At 37.9% G+C, this 22906-nt stretch overlaps 1 protein-coding gene across 2 annotated transcripts in view; it reads right to left on the minus strand.

Moving 5' to 3' along the window:
• LOC110030195 (zinc finger protein BRUTUS-like) overlaps positions 1 to 22906 on the minus strand; it is a 94488-nt gene that overhangs the window by 68409 nt on the left and 3173 nt on the right. The window contains exons 3-9 of one of the 2 annotated variants that reach the window (XM_020732796.1): positions 18237 to 18431; positions 17780 to 18153; positions 14052 to 14277; positions 13809 to 13977; positions 12493 to 13728; positions 12227 to 12398; positions 11914 to 12132 (exon numbers count right to left, since the gene is read on the minus strand). In XM_020732796.1, the coding sequence (XP_020588455.1) occupies positions 11914 to 12132; positions 12227 to 12398; positions 12493 to 13728; positions 13809 to 13977; positions 14052 to 14277; positions 17780 to 18153; positions 18237 to 18431 (2591 nt within the window). Of the gene's footprint in view, positions 1 to 11913; positions 12133 to 12226; positions 12399 to 12492; positions 13729 to 13808; positions 13978 to 14051; positions 14278 to 17779; positions 18154 to 18236; positions 18432 to 22906 lie in introns of those variants that run through there. The other variant, XM_020732797.1, reaches the window with a different exon arrangement.

A 22906-nucleotide genomic window follows, 5' to 3' on the forward strand; every position in this document is an offset into this window, starting at 1 on the left:
ACCTAAAAAGGGCATTTAATTTTCTACAATCTGACATACAAATGAAAAGGTACAAATCAAATTTTATTCTTGAAATATTAAATATTTTTATACTTATATCATTATTTATAATAAATTCTTTTTATCTTAAGCCCTATTTACCCCTTAACCGCACACTAAATTCTCCATTTGACCCATCCCGCGGCTCGATCAGCCGCTCGGCTCGTCCCCGTGCGTGCCCTAGATTCTAAGATTCCATGGCTCATCCACGCTGCGATCCTCCCCCTCTCGACTCTTCCCCTTCTTCGCGTGGCCGCTTGACCTTTCGGTTCTCCAATTGCAAGGGTCGGGCTGGCCGAACCTTCTCCTTCTCAAGGTGTTATAGTCTCCGTCTTTATTGTGGCGATTCTTTCCTCATCACTTGATTCGACCACAAAAATGGTGATAAATGTGGTTGTTCCCTCTCATTTCTGCCTATAAAAAAGCTTCTCAGAGCACTGTTTTGAGTTGTTGAAATTTTTTTTGAGAGAAGGAGAGGCTGAGTTTTTGTTGTTCGAGACTTTAGGAGGAGAGGCTCTGCCGAAATTCCCTCTTGGCTAGGTTCTTGTGTGCTGGGAGTTTGAAGTATTCGTTGGTTACTGAGAGGCTCTGTTGAAGTTCTTTCTCGGCTAAATCCTTGTGTTTTGGGTGTTTGTAAGCTTGGCGCCCTTTTTCTGTGTTTTTTCTCTTTAGTAAATCTCAAGCAAGGTACTTCTTCCTTTTCTTCTCTGTTTTGTTGCCCTGCTCGACACATGTTGAAAATGTTAAAATAGGGAATGCATACATGAGACTTTGTTTTGTCTTAACTGGTATTTCGTAATGGTATTGATATCAAAGATTGGGCCTTTAATGCTTTCATTGGATCTGATTTAGAAGTTTTATGTTGATTAGTTGAAATAACATTTTAGGGAAAACATGTTTAGATCCATTGTCATATGCAAAATTCTTCTTACACTTCTATTATTTCTGTACCTGTATGCTGAAAGCTGTAGCCTTCTTTCTTTTATCCTTACTGAATCAATTTATTGTTAAAAGAAGAATGATTTTTAGGGGAAAGAATTGCTTGCATTTCATTTTATGCTCGAAATACATGGGAAATTGCTCGAAATACATGGGAAATACATGGGAAAGGCATGAATATGAACTCTGAAATGCTATTTGCTCATCTAGAATTCATGTTGGAAATAAAATGTTGATGCTTTTTATTATTGTTATTTCTGTTCAAATAAATAATGTAAATTATACCCTGTTTTGACTCATTCGGTGGGCTCGATTTTTTTGGTTCTTTTGGAATGAATGAATACTGGAAACTATTCTCTGTTTTCCATTTTGTTGGGTTCGATTTTTGATCTTTTTGAAATAGATTCATGTTGGAAACATTTTCTCTGTTCTCCCATTTGGTTGGGCTCGGTTCTAGCTCTTTTGGAATTGAATTATAGTTGGAGTCATTCTTTTTTGTTTTGCCCCTGTGTTGGGCTCGGTTTGCCCCTGTGCTGGGCTTGGTTTGCCCCCTTTAGTGGGCTCGGTTTGTCCTTTTGGTGGGCACGTTTTGGCTTCTTTTGGGCTTGTGTTTTGGTTGGAATCCCTTTCTATTTTAGCCCTTTGGTGGGCTTGGTTTGCCCCTTTGCTGGGCATGGTTTGGTTGGAAGCTCTTCATATAACGTTTCTCATGAGATTTTTTTATTGGTAATCAAGTTTGTCATCCCAAAATTCATGATTTCAATATCTACTTCTATGTGGTATGTGGGAATGTTTGATATAAATGAATCAATTCACTATCATGTCTTGCTCAATAAAATGGTTTCAATCTAGATAGTTTATGTGAGTTTGTCCATTCACTCTCTTATGTATATCAAAGGAATAAAATGGTGATATTTGTGGTGGCTTTCCCTATGTTGTGAAGCTGGTTTGGTGGTTTTTGGTCTGCTGCCACTACCCATGAACATTCTAGTTGATTTATTTTTGTCCTGTTTGGTTGTTCTATGCTGCCCTTGGCCGTGAGCCTTCACCTGTAGCTCATTTATGCTGAATGTGGTTGGTTTGGGGCTTGATTTTCTCCTCACTGCCCCTGGTCGTGAGTCTTACTGTGGTGGTTCCTTGATTTGTGACATGGTTGATTCGGGTGCCCCTGATCGTGAGGCTTTCCTTTTGCTGTGAAGTTGTCCCTTTTCTTGGCCTTACCCGTGAGCCCATACTCTCTTTCTTGCTTTTACCCGTGAGCCTGTTAAGGATTATTCAGGTTTATTTTGCCCCGGTCGTGAGTACTTCTATATTTTTCTAAATTGGTGTTACATGTATACAATTGTAAAAAAAGCTTTTAATAAGGGGTGGAATTGAATCGATTTGGAATTGAATGGATTTGATATTGGCCTAGTTTTTGAAAATTTAGAAAATTGTCCTTTATGGATTATTCTCTTTTATTTTGTGAAATATGAAAGGCTTTTATAGCTTTATTTTGGGGAATCATGAAGCTGATATAAGTTGGATTTATGAAAGGATTTGAAAGCTTATAAAATTTTTGTTTGGAAAAAGTGTTTGGAGATTCAACATTAAAGATTGGAGAACATAAATGTTGTATTTGGGTTCAGGCTTGGGTGTGTGAGTACATATAGGTGTTGGAGCCGTGGATACAATCGTTGTGAGTACATATAGGTGTTGGAGCCGTAGATACAATCGTTACATTGATTCGGGCCCGTTTCAACCTTTTCGAAACAAAATTTGGAGGGAATACCCTTCTTGGGTTAATCCAATTATAAAAATTTGAGAAAATGATATCCTTCTTGGATTGACTCAAGGATCTTGAGCCCTCCTTTCAGGTCTTTTCGTTATAAGTTTTGAGGGTTGATTCACCCTTCGTCTTTCCGACCTTTTGGGTGGATCAATTTCTCCTCTCTCATCCCCATTTTTATTTTTTTTCCTTGTTTCTTGGTTCGGTTTTCAATGCTTATGTCTGACATAAGTGTTTATATATAACCTTTTGCTATATATGGAACCATCAAGCAAGGTCGCAAGTAGGTCGGTTTTGTTTTGAGGCTCAAGGCGATGATGACAAAGGCACGCCGATGGTAAAGCAGAATGATATTTCATCCTACGATATCAGGACACAATCCTGGGACCTGATAAACTGTAGGATGATAGTATCATTCACCGACACAATACTAGTGGGAGACCCGTACCTTCTTAGGTTGTTGGCGGTCCTACGCCCGACCGCGTGATCGACTCGTGGACAATTATACTTTTAAAAAATATGATAAAAACAAATATAATATTTATAAAAATATTTTCACTACGAAATTGATGCAACTTTTTTTTTGTATGAATGAATCCACGTGCATGCTAAAATATAAATTTTTAAATATATTACAATTTGATTGTCCACTTGTTGATTACCAGTACCGGGCTAAGGAGTACCCTCCTAAGTTAGGTTTAATAGGACACCCTTCTAGTTGAATAGCGGGTTCTATACATCTGTGTGACCGATAGTAGTCTTCGACGTCTCTCGAGTATAAATATATTATATTTGAGTCTAGCCCCGACCCGAGTGCTTCCAGTCCCCCCTTTCGGATTTTTCGTATGTTTTACTGAAATTTTTTGGGGAAAGCACTCGTGGTCTTTTTTTCCGGGATCTTACCGAGATTTTGATAATTTTATTGGAATTGTCATTTGTCGATTTTTCCCGAGTTTTTTGTCATGGGGCATTTGTCAATTTTCTCGAGTTTTTCAGGCAATGTTTCTTTTATTTATACAGTAAATACTAGCTTGTTTAAAGGAGTAGCAGTCCTCCCAGATATACAGGTTGGATTTACATCACAGCATTTTATTTCACAGCATACTATATTGTTCCTCTTCTTTACTGTACATTCTACTGTTTTTTTCTTTTATATAGCATACTATATTATTCTTATTCTTTACTGTACATTCTACTGTTCTTTTCTTTTATACTGCATGTTTTATTGTTCTGTTACACACTATACCTTAGAATATGAGACCAGTAGTTGGTTTTATAGGAGGTACCCGGCAGTAGAGCGTTGACTAAACAATTGCATATACCTTTAAAATTAACATCGAATCCGGAGGTGCTACGACGAGGAGCTTGGAGCAAAATACCGTGGGCGACACGACGAGGACATTCAGAAGAGCAACATCAAAACAAATTCATATCATTAAACACTCTGCTTTGTTTAAATAACAATTCATAGAATTTCGAGGTTGTTTGTCTAGCGCAGCGTAAACCCTCACATATCACTTTTAGGTTTTTGCATAACCCTGTTGTGCAATTATAAGTCCCAACACTTTAGGATTCCGAGGTTACTGTACGACACGGTGTAAATCCTCCTATCTTTTTAGATTATTTGCACGATCAAATATCGTGCGAACATAAGTCCTAAATTCTAAATAAATTGCAGGGTTAAACATTAAACAACATTATTTCAAATACATAAAGCAAAACAATAGGATTTTTGGGAAATCACCAGGGTTTTCCCTGGATCTGTGATATCCCATACTCTTCATTCATTTGGATTCGTTAAAATAACTGTTCCTGTTTGATTCACTCCCATTTGATTTTCTCATGTCCAATCGTGGAAAATTAAACTTTGAAATGTTAAAGGCAGAACCACTGATCTTAATAGAGAGTTTTCTTAAGTGATCCCGGTCATTTGAGATGTAACTAATTTCTTAAGTGATCCCGGTCATTTGAGATGTAATTAATTATAGGGGTTTGCCTTTATAGAGAACTTGGAACCCAGGTAAAATAAATCATATCTAATCCTTATATTAGGTAGGGGAATTTGTTGGCCTCATATAAAAAAATTTCGCAGACCAAACGAATATCACAAATTCTTTAGTTTAGGTGATTGAGTCTACTACAAGTGTTATGTTTATTCTCTGGGATAAATATGTTACTTTTGGCATTGCGCTCAGTCATCCAAATTATCTAATATATGAGACTCATTTGGTCTCATCTCTTTTCAAAAATTAAAAATATTACTTTCAAAAATCAAAATCACATATTTATATTTAAATTATTTTCATATCTACAAAATTATCTCTTTTCCAAAACCAAAACTAGAAAATTAAAAAGGTCGACATACTTCAATGCTTGATTTAGCTGTAGTTGCTTGTTTCATTATTTTCTAGGTCGTCATATCTTCTCCAAAAAAGATGCAACATTCAGAGGTTTACTTCTTGTCTTCAACAAAACCAGCATAACATCGAAGGAAGACAGCATGCTAAAATTTAATGTACAGAAAGCTTTTTCTCAGGGACATTTTGTATATTGATGGCCTGTTTTCCAAAGTTTTTTTTTTTTTTACATAAATTTTGCATGTGCTGATTAACCACTCCAAAGGTGAATAAGACGTGCTAGTGTACCTCTAATAGAGTTTTAATAATTAGATTAGATAATTTAACTTACCAAAAAACCTGTGATATTAAGATGAATCATCATAGAGGTTCATAATCATCAATTATAATTCGGGTCTCCATAGATATATCAATAAGCTTATGACCAAAGAACCTTGCTTTTTAAGGAGACTAATAACTTTTTTTAGGAAAAAGATGATTCTCTTCACTAAAGATAAACTCAATTCCAAAGACATACTATGGTCATTCCAAATCTTTGGTAATATGTTGAAAAATAGTGTTTTACAACAGAGATATTATGATCGCCGTTAAAATTGCAAAATCTCAGGTGCGCTTTGAGGCTTGCCTCAATGTAATTCTGAAGAAAAACGCTTTGAGGCGTATGCCTCGATTAGCTTAGGGAAGGCATAAAGCATCACATTGGTTGAGACGTGTCTCACCTCAATTCCACTGATGAGTGTGCTTCTCACACTTGGTGTTTTTTTTCATATATTAGACAATTCAAATATGAATCGAAGCCGCAATCTCACTAGCAAGAGCTCCTCTCTCCCTAGTCGAGCTTTCCAGTATCGTCTCATGTTTCCGTCAACATTCCCCCTTACTGCAGCCGCTTGAAAACACCCTTTTCTTGCAATTTTCACTGTTCCAGCCACTCAACCATCAATTCCTCTCCTTCCAGTTTGTTGCCCTTGCCGCAACTTCTCCCCTTCATTGTCATCTTTCACACCCTTTGTTGTCGCCCACATTCTAGTCTTCACCCACTCCTTGCTACCTTATCGAAGAACCAAACCTTTGTCGATCAACCACCCCAAGATCCTACCCTAATTTGATTATTTGTGTCGTGTCTATTGCTATTTCCGATTTTCGGGTTTCGTGTTGTTATATTTCTCCTTTCAAGAGTACGATTGTAACTGTTTAGTTATTTCAAGTAATAATATGTAATTTTCTATTATGGTTTGGGTTACCTTCGGTGTTATTTAATATCACAGCCAGCCTAACCCGAGTTCAATATATGTAATTTTCTATTCCGAGGTAGTGTTTATCTTCCCTATTCTTTCCACATTCTTCGGTGTTTAGCATCTGCCTTACCTCTTCACAAATTTTTTTCTTCTCTATTCCCAAACTATAACCAAAATTTTGACCTAACCCTAATTTTCCCTTGATAATTTTCAAAATCAGCAATCATAAATCATTTTTTACGCCCTCTTTCACCTCCCACTCCAAACCCTAGACATGCCACCAATGAGATACATGCTTGAGCCTACTCAGAAAAAGATGCAACGAGAGATCAACCGACTTCAGCGGAGGCTTCCAGACATTGAGGATGAAACACAAGAGAAATTACCCTCAACTGTGATTTGAAAAGTTGAAAGGGGAAACAGGAGAATCTGAAAATGAAGAGGGAGATACAACGTCGGTTCTTACCAACTTACCACAGAAAAAATGTTCAGACCAAGCTTCAGAGGTGGAGAGACACATCACCGAACAACCACCCATCTTACAGACAGAGTTAAACCTCAGGATCTTACAGCTTGAGTACACCTAGAAAAACATCCAAGATGACCTCGACAGAGAAAAAACTGGTTCAGAGTAGAGAACGGGTGGAACCAATCCGCATCCCTAAATTTGTCACATCCAGAAGATGTCGCAAGTGCCACGGATTTGAGCATATTGAATTAGACCGCACAACTAAGTGGACGATCTATTTTATTGAGCAAAGGTGTTCTTGAAAATTGAGTAATGAAAAAGTATATACTGAAGACGGTGAGGATACATAGGCGGAGCTTTCAGTTGAGAAGAAAAAGATGCACATTTAACCCGTACAAAGGTGTTCTTGAAAATTGAGTAATGAAAAAGTAGATACTGAAGACGGTGAGGATACATAGACGGAGCTTTCAATTGAGAAGAAAAAGATGCACATTTAACCCGTAGGAGAGACTCCAACCGACTTCACGATGAGTGTCTAAAGTAGTCACGAGTTGAAGAACTGACACCAGAAGAATGGTAGCCCCATATAAGAAAAATTAAGACCATTTAGATCTCCAACCGACTTCACGATGAGTGTCTAAAGTAGTCGTGAGTTGAGGAACTGACACCAGAAGAATGGTAGCCCCAGATAAGAAAAATTAAGACCATTTAGACCTATAGACTCATTCTTGAGTTGCCCCTACTGAAGAAGATCCAACACGTCAGAAATGGTGCCCTTTTGTGCCATAACAATATTACATGAAGTTATTCTATTGTTAGTTTCAGTTCAGCATGATACTCATCATCAGATGTCTAGATAGCAGAGATAGACCCCAACCTTGAAATTTATCTTAAGAGCTTGATGGGAAAGGAAATTGTTCAATGGAGTATAGGTTCTATTAATGAAGAAGTCTCTCATGAGTGGTTGCTATTGAGTAGTGCAGTCTGCCACAAATTTTACCCAAGTTAATTCTACTTACATAATTGTTTATCAGATTCACTTGGATTACGAAGAGTGGAAGATATCAAATACATATTTAATGACTCGAGAGTTGGTTCATGAGGATAGTCATTTACGTATAGTTCCAGTTATGATTATGCCAAAATAAGATGGATATATATTTTATCAAAATGTACTTTAAAATACCAACGCCAACATGATAAACTTATCAGAAGATTACAATGTTTCCACCACCTTCAACATGGTCGTCCTAATGTTATATATAAAAAGATAGAAGTTTCAACGGATGAGGTCGAAGCTTCCCAAACCTCGAGAGATTGATGCAAAAGCTTACCGCGTGTGTGGTATTGTAGTTGCTACAGTACTACAGAAATATATACTGCAAGAGGCGCAAAAATAACTCTGTTTTCTTTTCTTATGGTTTATTTCCAATTATCCTTCATTCTTTTTAATCATTTTCTATATATGTGTTGTATTAGTGTTTGTAATTCAGTATTGGCTCAGATTTTTGTCAGGATAGCCACCGACGTATGTCTCTCTTTAAGGGTAGTATCTGAGCGTTTGGGTGGTGCTCCAACTGTATCTCTCTCTCCCAAAATGTTATTTATCTTCAATATCATTTTCCACATTCTCCCCACGCCGCTTCCGACCGCCCTCCATTGTTGAAACAGTACCCAAACAGCTGCACCTTTTTGTTTTCCTGCAGTTTCCCCACTCTAGCCACCTGTCCTCCCTGTCGCCACCCTGGACATCCATCCTCTTCCCGTCCTACAAAACCCCACATCTCTTGTCACTTCAACTGGCATTTCCCCTCATCGAAGCAGCCTGAAAAAAGCCTTTTCTTGTTTTTTCAGTTATTACAGTAACCCAACAGTCCATTCTTCTCCTTCCAGCTTATTGTCCATTGTCACAACCCTTCCCCTTCACTGCCACCATTCACACACTTTGATGTCGCTGTGCTTCCAAACTTCACCCACTCCTTGCTACCTCGTTAGACAGCCAAACCTTCGCCGATCACCACCACCACCATGAGATCCCACCCTAGTTTGATTATTTGTGTCATCTCTATTACTATTTCCAATTTTGGGATGTTGTGTTTTTATATTTTTTTTCTTTCAAGTGTGAGATTGTAACCACTTAATTATTTCAAGTAATAATATTTATTTTTTTATTATGGTTTGGGTTGCCTCCAATATTATGTGAATGTCATATTTTGATGACCACTTGGATTCGAACATATTCCTTGAGTGGCTCCAAACTGAACATTTTTTTTAGTACCATGACGTCTCACCGGATGGAATGGTGAAACTAGCTGCTAATAAGTTAAAGAAAAGTGCATTATTTTAGTGGCAATATTTAAAGCACCTACGCCAGCGAGAGGGAAAAGATAAGATCACTAGTTGGTCCCAAATAAAAAGAGAGATGTAGTGCCTGTACCTAACAGTTCATTATGGACAGGATGTGCAAACTCTAACTTCAAAAGTGGGGAAACAATATTACCAGATGACCATCACATCTTGCAGGCAGAGTTCAACCCCAGAAACTTATAAAAAAATATAATCGGGAGAACATCTAAGTCAACGACGCCTGAAGAGACACTAGGTCAGAGTGGAGACAGATAAAACCAATCCACATTTTCAAATTCATCCCAACCTATAAATGTTTCAAGTGTCATCTATTTAGGTATACCGAATCAGATTGCACAACCAAGAGAATGATCTTTTTCACTGATCAAGGAGCAGTTAAAAAAATAAAAAGTGACCAAGGAGAAAAAGATTTGAGAGAGGATTCTCAACTTCCAGCCAACAAAGATGAGACGCCAGCGATTCCAATTGAACCCAGAAAAGAGACTCAAGCTGACTTGACAGTAGCTGTTCTAAAAGGTAGTGAGTCCATGATAATGGTTGTCGAGATTGTGGTGCCTTGAGCCACCATTTTGTAGGCGTTGAGAAGAGCATCAATATGACTGATAATGAATGTCCAAAAGCGACATGAGTTTGAGGAGTTGATATCAAACACAGGGCAACCCATATAAGAGAAATTTAGACTTTTCATATATATGAGCTACTTCTTGAGTTAAATCTACTGAGGGAGATCTAGTGTGTCTGAGATGAGACTCCTTTTAGTGCCACTTTTGGAAACCCATAAAAAGTCATTGTGGTATTAAAATCAATTTAACGGTAAACCCACAGACAGATAATTAGCTAGGATGGATGAACCAGTGTTGGAAATTGCCTTAGCTTTGCAGGAAGGAACATCTTACAGTGGGATCTAGATCCTTTCAGAGAAGAAGAAGAAGAATAGGCCTCTCTTAAGTGGTTACCCTTCAGTATGGGCCAACTTGCCATAGATTACATCTCAGGGTTGATTCCTCATGATAGACATGTTTATCATACATCTAACTTAGTACGAAGAGTGAGAGGAGTAGATTATAAAACTATTTTCTTTGAATTTGGCTAGTGAACCTACGTCGTTATGCAACTTCGGCTTAAGTTGTGTCAATGGTCGATGAATATTTATTCTATCAGGATGTGTTTTGAAACGACAATAGCTGCAAGATTGACTTACAATGATTTGCAATCTTATTGTTGCCTTCAACAGGATTGACCTGACTACTATGAGAAAACATAAACTTTGATAGATGAGATCAAAGCTCTCATAATCTAGGTAGACTGACGTATGAGCTACCCGGAGCCCTGTTTTAGTATCCCTACTACAATACTGCACCCCGTTTATGTGATTTGCTACACTCCTGTGACAATGTGGGATTCCATTTTCGTGCTTGGATTGAACTGGTCAAGATTTTTTCGTTGTTGTAGAGTCAACCGACTCTTTAAGCCACTCCTCACTATCCTCTTATTATATATTTGCTTTTTTTATGTTCTAAGTTTAGTTTTTTTTGGCAAGAGTTTGTTTAGGACAACAGTCGCATCCATTTCTTCATTCTAGGGTTGTATCCAAGGGTTTGGGTGGTACTCCGGCTATATCTCACTCTTTAGGTGGTGATTATCCTTCCCCTAACCTCCGCAACATTCCCACATCAATCCCAATCTACCCTACACTGACGCAGCCATCAGAGTAGCAGTTTTTGCTGTTCTTTCCTGCAGTTCCACCAATTCCAGCCACCAACTCCCTCCTTTATAGGCTTTTTGCCGCCCAACACAGTTGGCCTCCACCTATCACCAAGCTTCCAGCCTCACTTCTTGCCTACTTCCTTCACTGCCAATGCACAGAATCGCCGTCCAACCTGTTTTTTGCCGTTCCAGACTTCATTATGACTTGCTGCTGCCTACACTGCATCATATTCTGTTGTTCCTACATTCCCCAGTTGCTGCCACTTGTGCAATACCCTTTCCCCACGCTGCCGTCACATGGAACAGCCAACTTTCTGTTCTCCAGCCTCTCCCAGCTGCCCTACGTGTGTTGCCACCCCAAAAACTGCCCTCCATACGCCCCTACTTGCTGCAACCGCCACCCCCACCTCATTATTCCCACAATTCCAGCCACCAAACGCTCATTTCCAATCCTTCTAGCCAACCACAAACATCCTGGGATCGGACTCCGGAGTGAGTTTATGTATCGCGTTGTTGCATTTGTCCTTTTAAGCGTGTTTGGTTGTGATCTTTCCCACCTCATTATTCCCACAATTCCAGCCACCAAACACTCATTTCCAATCCTTCTAGCCAACCACCAACATCCTGGGATCGGACTCTGGTGTGAGTTTATGTATCGCGTTGTTGCATTTGCCCTTTTAAGCGTGTTTGGTTGTGATCTTTTATTTATTTTTAGTAAAAATAATTGTTTTTCTTAGTGTTGTTTTGTTTGTGATAATTCATTTTACTAATTGTTTTTCTTAGTGTTGTTTTGTTTGTGATAACTCTGGTAACAGAGGGTGGTAGGGGAGCAACGCACAGACAGGATCAATTTTTGGTCTAATGAAAAAATAACTACAGTTCATCTAAAGATAAAAATCACATCTATTTGATGTGTATGCACCATAACAAACAATTTCTAAAATGATATGGTTTGCGTTGATGTAAGTCAAACCACATTTAGTATAACTTACAAATTAAAAGCTAAAAATGATAGAAAAAAGGGAATACCTATCTATTGAATGATCACTGACTTTGTCATGGCAGAACCGACATGTGAACAATTTGCCACAACAGGCTGCCAGAAGCTTGCAGTTTCTTTTGTAGTGCTTACATCCATATATTGACTTCACCGGATCACGGAATGATGGTGAGCATCCCCGAATATTATTGCCATCAATCTCATCGGTTTTAGTTTGAGTTAACTTTTGTTGAGCGGCTATCCAGCGGCTATGAAAGAAATAAAAAAAAAAAAGGTCATGAACATGATAAAAAATGAAACAATTAAACATGAAACAGACAATCCAACTTAGCAGGAACCAACCTGGTCATAAGATTTTGAATAAGATATGCTTTTCTTCGTGGATCAAGCGTTGAGTCTCGAGAGACCTTACGTACTTCAGCTTCAAGTTCATTTTGATTCATTCTAAAAATATCTTTCCAGCCAGGTTTAAACATTTGATCACCTTTAGCAAGACTTACGTGACAAACAGTTCCTGAGAAGACACAAAAGAAAGTAAGTCATAAAAAATTAAGGACCTTAAGAAATAAAAAATACAGCACAACAATTTGTATCATTAGGAATAACACCATGATCCACTGACTCCTGGGCACAATTTGGAGCACCATTCCACCACTCATTTAACCACTCATTGAACATAGTATTTTTAGTTGCCTTTCTCCATGTGTCCATCATCATATTCTGCTCCTCAAGGGTTAGTGCAGAGGTAACCCATGGTAACATTGACTGGAGAACCTCTGCCCCTGTCGTTCCAATAATTCGACCAACAATCTTATCCTGCTCCTCAATCGAAAAATGTTTGTCAAATAGAGGCCACAACTCAAGCTCTTCCATAAAAACATGCTGATCCAGTGTAACTCGAATAGATTTACACATTCCCTGAAGTTTTGTGGCGAGTTCATTATGCTTTCTTTTCCAGCTTATGTCATGGCAAAATGAATTACTTGCAATTCCTTCTTCAGGTATGGCATCTGTATTGGCCAGGCCATCATGCAACTCTGTGAGCTCTGAAAGAACTTCGGATATATCTTTGAATAGCTTCTCCTCCTGCTTGTGATCAAGAGTGTATGAATGGCTGACATTGTGCAGTGTCTCTCTTGACTCCAACGCAGGGAAAACAATGTCATCCTCAGCATTACTATGAGCTTTGTATAGACCCCAAAGTAAACGAAATCTTCCACTGAACTGATGCAAAAAAGTCTCATCACAATCTATAATCTTTCCAGATTCAACATCCAGATACTCCAAATCCTTTCGAATTGCTTTATGAAATTTAAAAATATTGTCAATCGGTCTGACTGTATAATCCTTATTGGATGACAATGCGTCAGTTTCCCAGAGAAAAAGACTAGAATTAAGAGAAGGGACTCTTGAATTGTAAGACAACGACCGCAGTGATTTACCAGTAGCCAGTGAGCTAACTCTCAAACTACCACCATCAACCCCTAACCCAGGAACACAACAAGTTGTACTGCATGACAAATCATTAGTCTCTATTTTGCCAGGGTGATAACTATCATTAGCATTTGGGGATGACCTACAGTCATCACCTTGCTTTACTAGAGTTTTTTGACACTCCATCTGTACATGTTGTGAATGTGATGGAAGTTGCTTGCCGTGTTGGTGGGCACATTTACAACTCCCCAGACTAAAATCTGATTCAATATCCTTATCTTCTGACAATAAGCAACCAATTGCCTCTGATGATAAGCATATAAATTTGCCAGGACTAGAGATGTCCCGAGTCCGACCCTTACATGCCCAACCCAAGAAAAGAGTCACCAATGCGGTGTCAGATGGTGGTGCTGCAATAAAGTTGTAAAATACTTGTGAAAAACATGAAAACTGTAAGAAACTAGAAAATTGCAAAAGGATGCTTGGCAACCTGCCATGCATATATTGTGGAGGAAAGACTTCGCCTGTTCATCAGTAAGCATGGAAACCAACCAGGGTAAAGCACGTTCTAATAATCTCAAAGGCATTACACATAAACTCTTATACAGTAGTTCACGCTGTTTGTCTAGAGAGAAATGCATCCTGGCAAGGGGAAGAACCTAGAATAACGAAATGAGACAGCAGCTTCCTTCAATTTAACACAGCCCAGTTAACACGGGCAAAAGCAACATACCTCAACTTCCTCATTAACGAAATGCTTCTGGATGGCTTCCATCATCTGATCAGCATATGAACATAACTTCAAATAAAAGTCAGCAGTACTCGAATTTGTTCCTGTAGTTTTGATTTTTTCAATCAAAAGCCTGATTTTGTTAAATCGACTTTCTTCTTCTGCATGCTCCTGTATGAATGACACTTCTCCATCAACTGCAGGAAATATAACTTGATCTTCAGCTATGCTGCAAGAAATAAATACTTATTAGTGCCATCACCGATACTGAAGTAGTTGGGAATCTCTACACGAATTAAATGTTAGGTATAGAGGGTTGAATCAAAATCTGATAAAAAAGTATCTTGCCCAATTAATTAATCACACCAACATTAGCTTGAGGTAGAAACCATAACAGAATTCAAACCAACTATGGTCATTAAAAGCTCTATTTAGGTTCAACTTAGCCAAATTTCATTTAAAACTGATTTTCATCCAATTCAAATCATACCGTAAACCATTCAATTTTTTTTTGACAACATGGAACAAAGAACAAATAGATAGTTTATTTGGCTAGTGTTTTTCAATACAATGCCAAAATGAGTCATGTTCAATGCATAATGCTTTACTAAGGAACTCCTTTTATGAGATATAGAAGAAATATGGGGGCTTTCATAAATTGAAAACAGGTTCCAAGTAGATCGAGTCCATAGAACATAAGATTAAAATGGACCTGAAGAATTAAAATGGACCTGAAGAATTAATACATCAGAAGAAAGTAAATTAATCTGGCAGATCATTCCCTAGTTATACAGCAAAAAATAGTAAAATCAGGAAAAAAACCATGATATTGCTGTGCGCATGTTTTCAAAGTACATTGATGCATGAGCAAAATATAGTTTTAAGAGAAGAATTTTTCTTATATCGTTCCAGCTGAATTACAGGGTAGATAAAATTAACATCCAAAATGGTAAAACTATAATATAAATTAGCTGCCTTTCCCTTTTTCCTATAAAGAATATAAGGAGTGTACAAAAGAAATTGTTAGGAAATAATTACTGTGGGAAATAGATGAAAGGAATTGATGCTTGAAGAAAGGAATAAATGGAACAGCTAGCCATCTAATACCAACAGGGGTCAGCAGCTTGAAAATGAATAGAAATTTGCTATAGTGATGACAAGAAAAGCACGTGGGAGCTAGAATGGAAACCCAGCTCACAGTGAGGAGGATGTGATGCTGGAACTGCTATTCCAGCCCAAGGTAATTCAGGAATAAAGACGTGGGAGTTGGCATAGGAAATCTAGTTCTTGGTGAGGAGGCACCAATATTAAGTGTTTCAATTTGAAATTATATCCTGGATGAATGAGAAACCACCAACCATTAATATTTTTCTATATTTACTAAAACCCCCTCTCAATTCCCGGAATAAATATTTATCGTTCCCAACATGCATGATATATCTTCAAAAGCTCCTTTTTTCTGAAATTTTGTGAAAACATCAGCTTGTTGTAAAGAGTAGGAATATAACATGCGTTTATTCCACCCTTTCCAATAGCGGTATTTATGAATGAGCCATCAATCCTTACGTATTTTATTCTGTCATATTTGAGCAGAATTGTTCACAATATCAGTTGTTGATTTATTGTCACCGTAGAAAGTTATAGGCCATGTTTTATATATTTGAAAATCTCAATCAATCTTTCTAACTAGATAACTTATAAACTCCTTGTGCAAAAGTCACCATGGTGGTTCATAGTCACCCGAGTGACAATTTTTTCCTATAATTTTGTGCAAATTTTGTGGTGAATTTGTTATCCTCACCCGCTACCCAATCTGAGACGATGCATTTTTCTATGTTTATTTTTTGTACTTTCTAGCATAAAAAGCCTATTCCCAGAATTCATTTAATGAATTTTAATATATGATATACAGATTCCAAGTGCCTCTGAGTTGGAGAATGCATTGATTGTGATACCCGATTTAATCTGAAATAAGCAAATACGATTAATATTGCTGGAAATTAGAAAGGAACAAAACAAGATTTTGATAAAAGTGGACAAAAAGTGACACAAATATAAACGGGACTCTATGGTGAGGGTCAAGGTGATGAACTCTGGCTGGACAGCAGATGTGGGGATGGCTTGATATGCTATGGCATCAATTAGGAGGAGGGTAACGAGGAGGCGGCAGCAGGGAGGGAGCAGAAGGGTGTTGACGGTAACAGTGAAGGCACAGGATGGACCTGGCGGCAGCCAGACAGGTGCTGGCAGATCTTGGTGGCAGAAGGGAGGATGCTGGAAGGTTGGGCAGCGGTAGGGAAGATGCAGAAAGACAGGAGTGGCAGCAGGAAGAGCAGGATGACACGGCGGGAACAGGAATGGTACAGGGGAAGCTCGGCGGCAACACGAAGGTGCAGGGAAAGCTAGGCGGCAACAAGAAAGGTGTTGGATGACCAAAGATAGACGAAATAACCACCACCTTGAAGCAAGATAAAGGTGGAGTGCCACCCGTCCTCAGATACAGCCATAACAAGGGAAGCATGCCTAGCGGCGGGAGCTCTAAAAACAGGAAACACAAAAATTGAACCCTAAAGCACATTAACAGCCTATAAATAAAGCAAAAGGAAATAGAAGGGAGGAAAAGGAGCGGTAGTTCCCGCCCCTTGAAAACAATTGAGTGGTCCAACAGGAAACTGGACCGAAACCCCTGCAGAACCGGTTGATTGTTTTTAAGATAAGTTTTCTCATGTTATTCTTGCTTAATTACAGGATATCATACAGATGTCATCCAAAATGGTAAATGAACTATAATATAAACTAAGTTACATTAAATTTAGCCTTTTCATCTTTCAGCAAACAAAATATGGAGTGTATGAATGCCATCATTAAGATAAGTTAGCAGGCAAAAGCTAATATAAATTGAAAAGGAGAAATGGAAAGAACAAGCCATCAAATAGCAGTTGGGCTAGGCAAACAGCAGCGGAATAAGAATCTGTGCCTTTGGTGAGGTCCATGGAAAGCATGTGGGAGCTGTAATGGAAACCCAGTACACGCTTAACAGGATGAGCTGCTAGAATAAAAAATTTAGCTCTAGGTAATGCAAGAATACACACATGAGAGCATAAATAAAAAAATCCAGCTCTAAGTGAAGAGTCTTCAATAGCTGTAGTGTTTACTTTAAAATTTATTTTGTGGATTAAAGAGAAACCACTAGCCGCTGATATTTTTCTATATTCACAAAAAATAAAAATAAAGACAAAAGATATAACATGCAACCATAACAAAATTTCATCAATGAAAATTTTCCAACAGTTTAACAGAAAAGTAAACAATTACAAGTATATCCAGGCAATCAAACAGTTACACTAAAGGATTCCTGTATGTCTATTGATGTTTTTCCGATGAAAGATAGAAATGTCCGATGTCACTATTCTAAAATTCAATACCTTCATCATGGCCTTTCCCATTTGAGTGGTTCACATAAGATGAATATTGCATATGAGAAGACATATCTCGTAAACTAAAAGATGACAATCAAACAAGTTACAACAATAGAATAAATGACATGTGTAACCAGACACGCAAGGATTTAAGAAAAAAATATATTTTTGGAAAAAAATTAAGACCAATTAATACCAAGCGACAAGATAATATGTTGTAGATCATTAAGACAAGCAATGATATGATTTTTATATAGGTGATCACATGTTTAACGTGTGAATGAGCATAAAAAACAAAAACAAACCCCGGACCTATGAAAGATGCAAACGTCAGCAATAAATTGAAGTCTTTCACCAAACTTAGACAAGTCATGGGAGCCTGAAGAAAGTTGGATCTTTCTTGCCTCTTCTGCAATATCACTCAACTCATTCTTGATAGCATTATGCCAGTGCAATATCTCATTTATCGGATGATTCCCAAGAAAACTGGTAGGGCTGTAATCCGGCTCCGCATGTTTCCGCTTTCTAGTTTTTGAATGCTCCCATGGAAAAACAAGTTTGTCTTCTTGATCAAGAACTTTACAAGGTTCAGTATCAAGATAATTCTGAGCGGGGGAATCATTGCAGAAGTTTTTGGCTTGGCTCATCTCTTTCATGCTTTTTCCTTCCATCCAAGTGAAAACCACCTAAAATTTACAGTTAGATGAGTTAAAAGTTCTTATAGATATTGGATTAAAAGAAGGTTAAAAAGAAAAACAAGTAATTTTACTTCTTGAAGAAGCTTTTGTCCTGGAATGATCTTGCAAAGACATTTTAACATATCCTGATGTTCATCTGGTGAAATACAAGACGAAAGCCAAGGGAGAAACTCTGCCATCATGTTCACAGGGATGCTACACAAAAATTGCCAGACAAGATCAGCTTGCTCTTCATAGGAAAATTTCTCAATGAGTAAAGGAAAGACCTGTGACCACAGAAATATGGTTTCACTATTTGAGGTCAAATGGCCAAAACTTCATGAGAACAAAAAAAAAGCAAGAACTATGCAGCGATAGCACAAAGATAATGAATGACACCCAAAAACATAATTGTATAGATATCAATAATTAAGTTTACCTAAAGGCATTTTATACCAGAGTTAACCCAAAGACCACAATGGAATAAAACTTTAATGCTGAAACTGAAACGGGATACAAACATGACAATCGAAAACAAGAAAAGTAACGCATCATCGAATTAGAGCGTAGATCGGGATGGTGGTGTTGCGGTTGGAGGAGTTGAACTGGATGAGAGAAGGAAGGTTGGCTGCTAGGCAGGAAAAGTAGGAATGAGAGAGAGGGGGGCATTGTGGGGTTTGGGATGGCAGGTAGGATGGTGAGGCCTGGTTGGCCGTTAGAAATAGAGGAGGGATGGTTGGGTGGCCGTTGGTTGAAAGCAGGTAGGAAGGAGGTGGTAGTGTGGTCGGCGGCTAGAAGCAGGGAAGAAGAAGGTGGTAGGGTGGCCCACGGCTAGAAGCAGGGGAGAAGGGAGATGGTAGGGTGGTTGGCGGATGGAAGCAGGGAAGAAGGGACACAGTAGGGTGGCCGGCAACTAGAAGGTGGAGGCGAAGGCTGAAGGGCTATGGGTAAGAGATGGATTGGGTGAGAGATTAGGCAGAGGTACTCACCACCTCGAAGTGGGATATATTTGGAGCACCACCTGTCCTAGGATACATCCCTAAAAAGGAAAAACACATGGAGGCCTAAATCTAAAATTTGAAAAATAAAAACTGAACTCTAAAACAACAAACAACATATTTATAAAAATCCCCCCTCAAGAAGAATCGGTTGGTCTAGCGTCCATGTAGGACCAATATGTCCCTACCACTAAATCGATTGGTTCAGCCAACACAAGCCCCGCGTCAGTCTAGGGATTGAGGGAGCGTCAATCTCATTTGTCGAAACTTCTGTCATCCCGTTAACAATGTTGGCGCTGCTGCAACCTCCTAGGGTTGAAGGGTTTTCTACTGCGGTCCGAGAAGCACCTGGGTCCCACTTGCAGCTGCACTAACCCTCAAAGAACCTGAGGATTTTCCTCCACTTGCAAGCATACAACCATATTGATCCACTTTTTAGGGTGTCCATTACAGAACTAAGCTAAGTTTGTGTTTCGCATATACTGTTAAATCCTCCCAAAGTAAATCACAGCCGGCTCAAGCTTATCTGAAGTGAGGGTAACTTGAACCTCTCCAAACAGTGGTGGCCATAGTGGTAAGGTTTCGACCTTGATGTCATGAAAAGCTCCCTATCGTGCCTGTCCAGTGTCTAGAGCCAGTGTCTCAGTCCAATCATCCTCTGTCGTCACCAAAACTAGTCACATCAATGTTGCTCTGCTAGTAAGGGCACCTGTGATCTCGAGCTCCATCGAAGGAAAAAGGATGATGTAATTCCCTCCTTAGTGAAAGAGTAGGTGTTTGTGAATTCGTCGTGCTGATTTCTACAGTCAAATTGTCACGCTTTACCAAATAAAAGGTAGCGGGCATTCATGAGTACTATGTCGCGCCACACCTGATCCTGCAGCGGGCTCCCAATCAAAACCCCATTAAGCACATTCGGTCAATGTTGACACCATTCTCCTTCTCCAACCACGCCAGAGAATATGACTGAGAGTGTCTTTGAGTCATGAGGCACAATTTCACCATCTGTGCAGACGTCGTGTTTCTGTTGCTTCCTCCATCGATAATGAGACTATATATCTTTCCGTTCTAGTGCAACGAGCGTAGAATATATTATGGTGAAGCTACTGCGGATCCCTCGTATCATCGGACTGTAGGACTCTTCGAACCACGAGCATCTAGCTCTCATCCGGTAGAAGATGATACACTCACCCTGTTTCGCAACTGTCACCTAGTCTTTAACCTCCTTCGCGATGCCCAATTCGGTAAAAGACACAACTCGACTCATCGGGCGGCTGAAGGCGATGTGCCCAAATTCTTTATATCTAAAGCAATTTCTAGAGGGAACCGTAGTAGGTGTGTTACTCCTTTTAGGCTTCTTCCCACTCAGGGTGACTCTGCCATTATCCGAACCAGTTTTCTCAACTTCCTGAGGCGTGTTCCTGTTGGTGTCTCCAACTGCGAGTGGCTGAGTTGCTACATCAAAGAGTCATAAAACCAAGCAACACATCAAACCGATCACCAATCATGATGGTGCTAAGGAAAAATGGTGGTTGTTAAATGTATATAGACTATCTACAACAATAACAAGTTTTCGTTCCACTAAGTGGGATTGGCTACATAAATCATTTTTCTCCATTGTGTTTTATTGAGTGTCATATTTTCATTTAATTCTAATAAATTAAAATCATTTTTTATACAAAATGTCCAAATTTTTTTAAGTCTACCTTTACCCTTAACATAATCAAAATGTCCAAATTTTTTTAAGTCTACCTTTACCCTAAACATAATCTGAATCTAAAACATCTACTCTTCTAACAAAACATCTACTCTCCTAACTAGATCATCAGATGGTTGACGTTTAATGTAGACGTTTAATGTAACCAAACCATCAAAGATGACTCTCTCAGATCTTGTTCGCCACAGAGCTTACACCAGACCTTTCACAGATACATTCATTTTGCATTGTGTTTCTGAGTGTTAAGCTGCTCATACACCTAAGCATTCTCATCTTTGCAAAACTTAACTTAGTTTTATGCTTCTCTTTTATTGGTTAACATTCTACGTCATAAAACATTGCATGTCTCATCACCATCTTAAAAAATTTCCCTTAAGTCTAAATGGTACTTTTCTATTACACAATAATTATTGGTTAACATTCTACGTCATAAAACATTGCATTTCTCATCACCATCTTAAAAAATTTCCCTTAAATCTAAATGGTACTTTTCTATTACACAATAAGCCCAATGAATTCCTCCACTTCAACCATCCAACTTGAATTCTACAAATAACATTTCCATCTATACAAACAATAGACTCAAGATATCTAAAATGTTTGCTCCTTTTAATGATTTGATCATCCATTGTTACAACTCTGCCGCTAGATCTACAACTACTAAGATTACATTCCATGTCTTCAGTTTTTAATCTAGTAAACTGAGAGCCTTTAGACTCAAATGCAATCCTACATAATTCAAGTTTCTTCCTGAACTTTCTCTAGTTTTATCCATAAGAAGGACATCATCAGCAAAAAGCATACATCAAGATGCATCCTTCTGTAAATTTCCAATAAGTACATCCATAACCAAAGCAAAAAGATATGGGTTTAAAGTCGATCACCAATGTAATCCAACTGAAATTGAAAAATACTTAATCAATCCTTCTCTTCGAATACAAGTAACAACTCTAGCATTCATATCTTTAATGACATGAATATAAGTCATATCAACACTCTTCTTTTCTATAACTCTCCAAAGAACTTTTCGAGCAACCTTATCTTAAATTTTTACTAAATCAATAAAAATCATATGTAGATCCTCCTTTCTCTATACTTCTCCATCAAATCTATTGATAAATGCATAACTTCCATAGTAGACTTGTCTGACATCAAAATTCAAATTAATTATGAGAAATCTTCATATTATGTCTTAAACTATGTTCAATTATTTTCTCCCATAATTTTAATGTATAATACATTAACTTAATTCTTATATAATTTGCACACTCTTGTATATCTCCTTTATTATTAAAAATGGGGACCAAAATACTCCTACTCCTCAGGCATCTTTTAAAGTTTTAAAATAATATTAAAAAGTTTAGTAAACCAAGAAACTCTCAAATCTCCTAAATATCTCCATGCCTCTATTGGGATACCATCAAGTTCTACTGATTTTCCACACTTGATTTACTTTAAAATCTCCTACACTTTTTTTACTAATGTGACAGTAAAAATAGAAATTTTTATTATTATTATTGATATTAAGATCAATAAGGTCGATTGTATTTTCAAAAACTTCATTCAAAAGTTTATCAAAATATCTCACCCGTCTATGTTGAATATTTTTCCCTAAGAAAAATAATTTTTAGTTTTCATCTTTAATGTGCTTTACTTGAAATAAAATTTTTTTCCACTTTATTTGGCTAGTTTATACATATATCTTTCACTCTTTAGTATACAATCTATTATAAAGATTATTAAGCAACATTTTTTGCATCACAAATTATTCTCCTAGATTTAACATGGGCCACATTACATTTTTCCAAATTCTCTAAGGTCCACTTTGGGATCATTTGCTGGTTTTTATCTTTCAAAACAAAATATAGATAACAAACCCAAAAATAATGTTTGTTTATTCATTTTTTTTAAATTTTATTGTTAAAATACATAAGACTTGTTTTCAAAACATCAAAAACACAAAAATTGTGATTTCGTTGTTTTAAAAACATATTTTTCAGAGCATTACCTATGTGAGGCTCCGCCGGCCGCCGGTCACAACACGGCA

The sequence above is a fragment of the Phalaenopsis equestris genome, unplaced genomic scaffold (assembly GCF_001263595.1).
Source record: "Phalaenopsis equestris unplaced genomic scaffold, ASM126359v1 Scaffold000672, whole genome shotgun sequence".
Taxonomy (NCBI): Eukaryota; Viridiplantae; Streptophyta; class Magnoliopsida; order Asparagales; family Orchidaceae; genus Phalaenopsis; species Phalaenopsis equestris.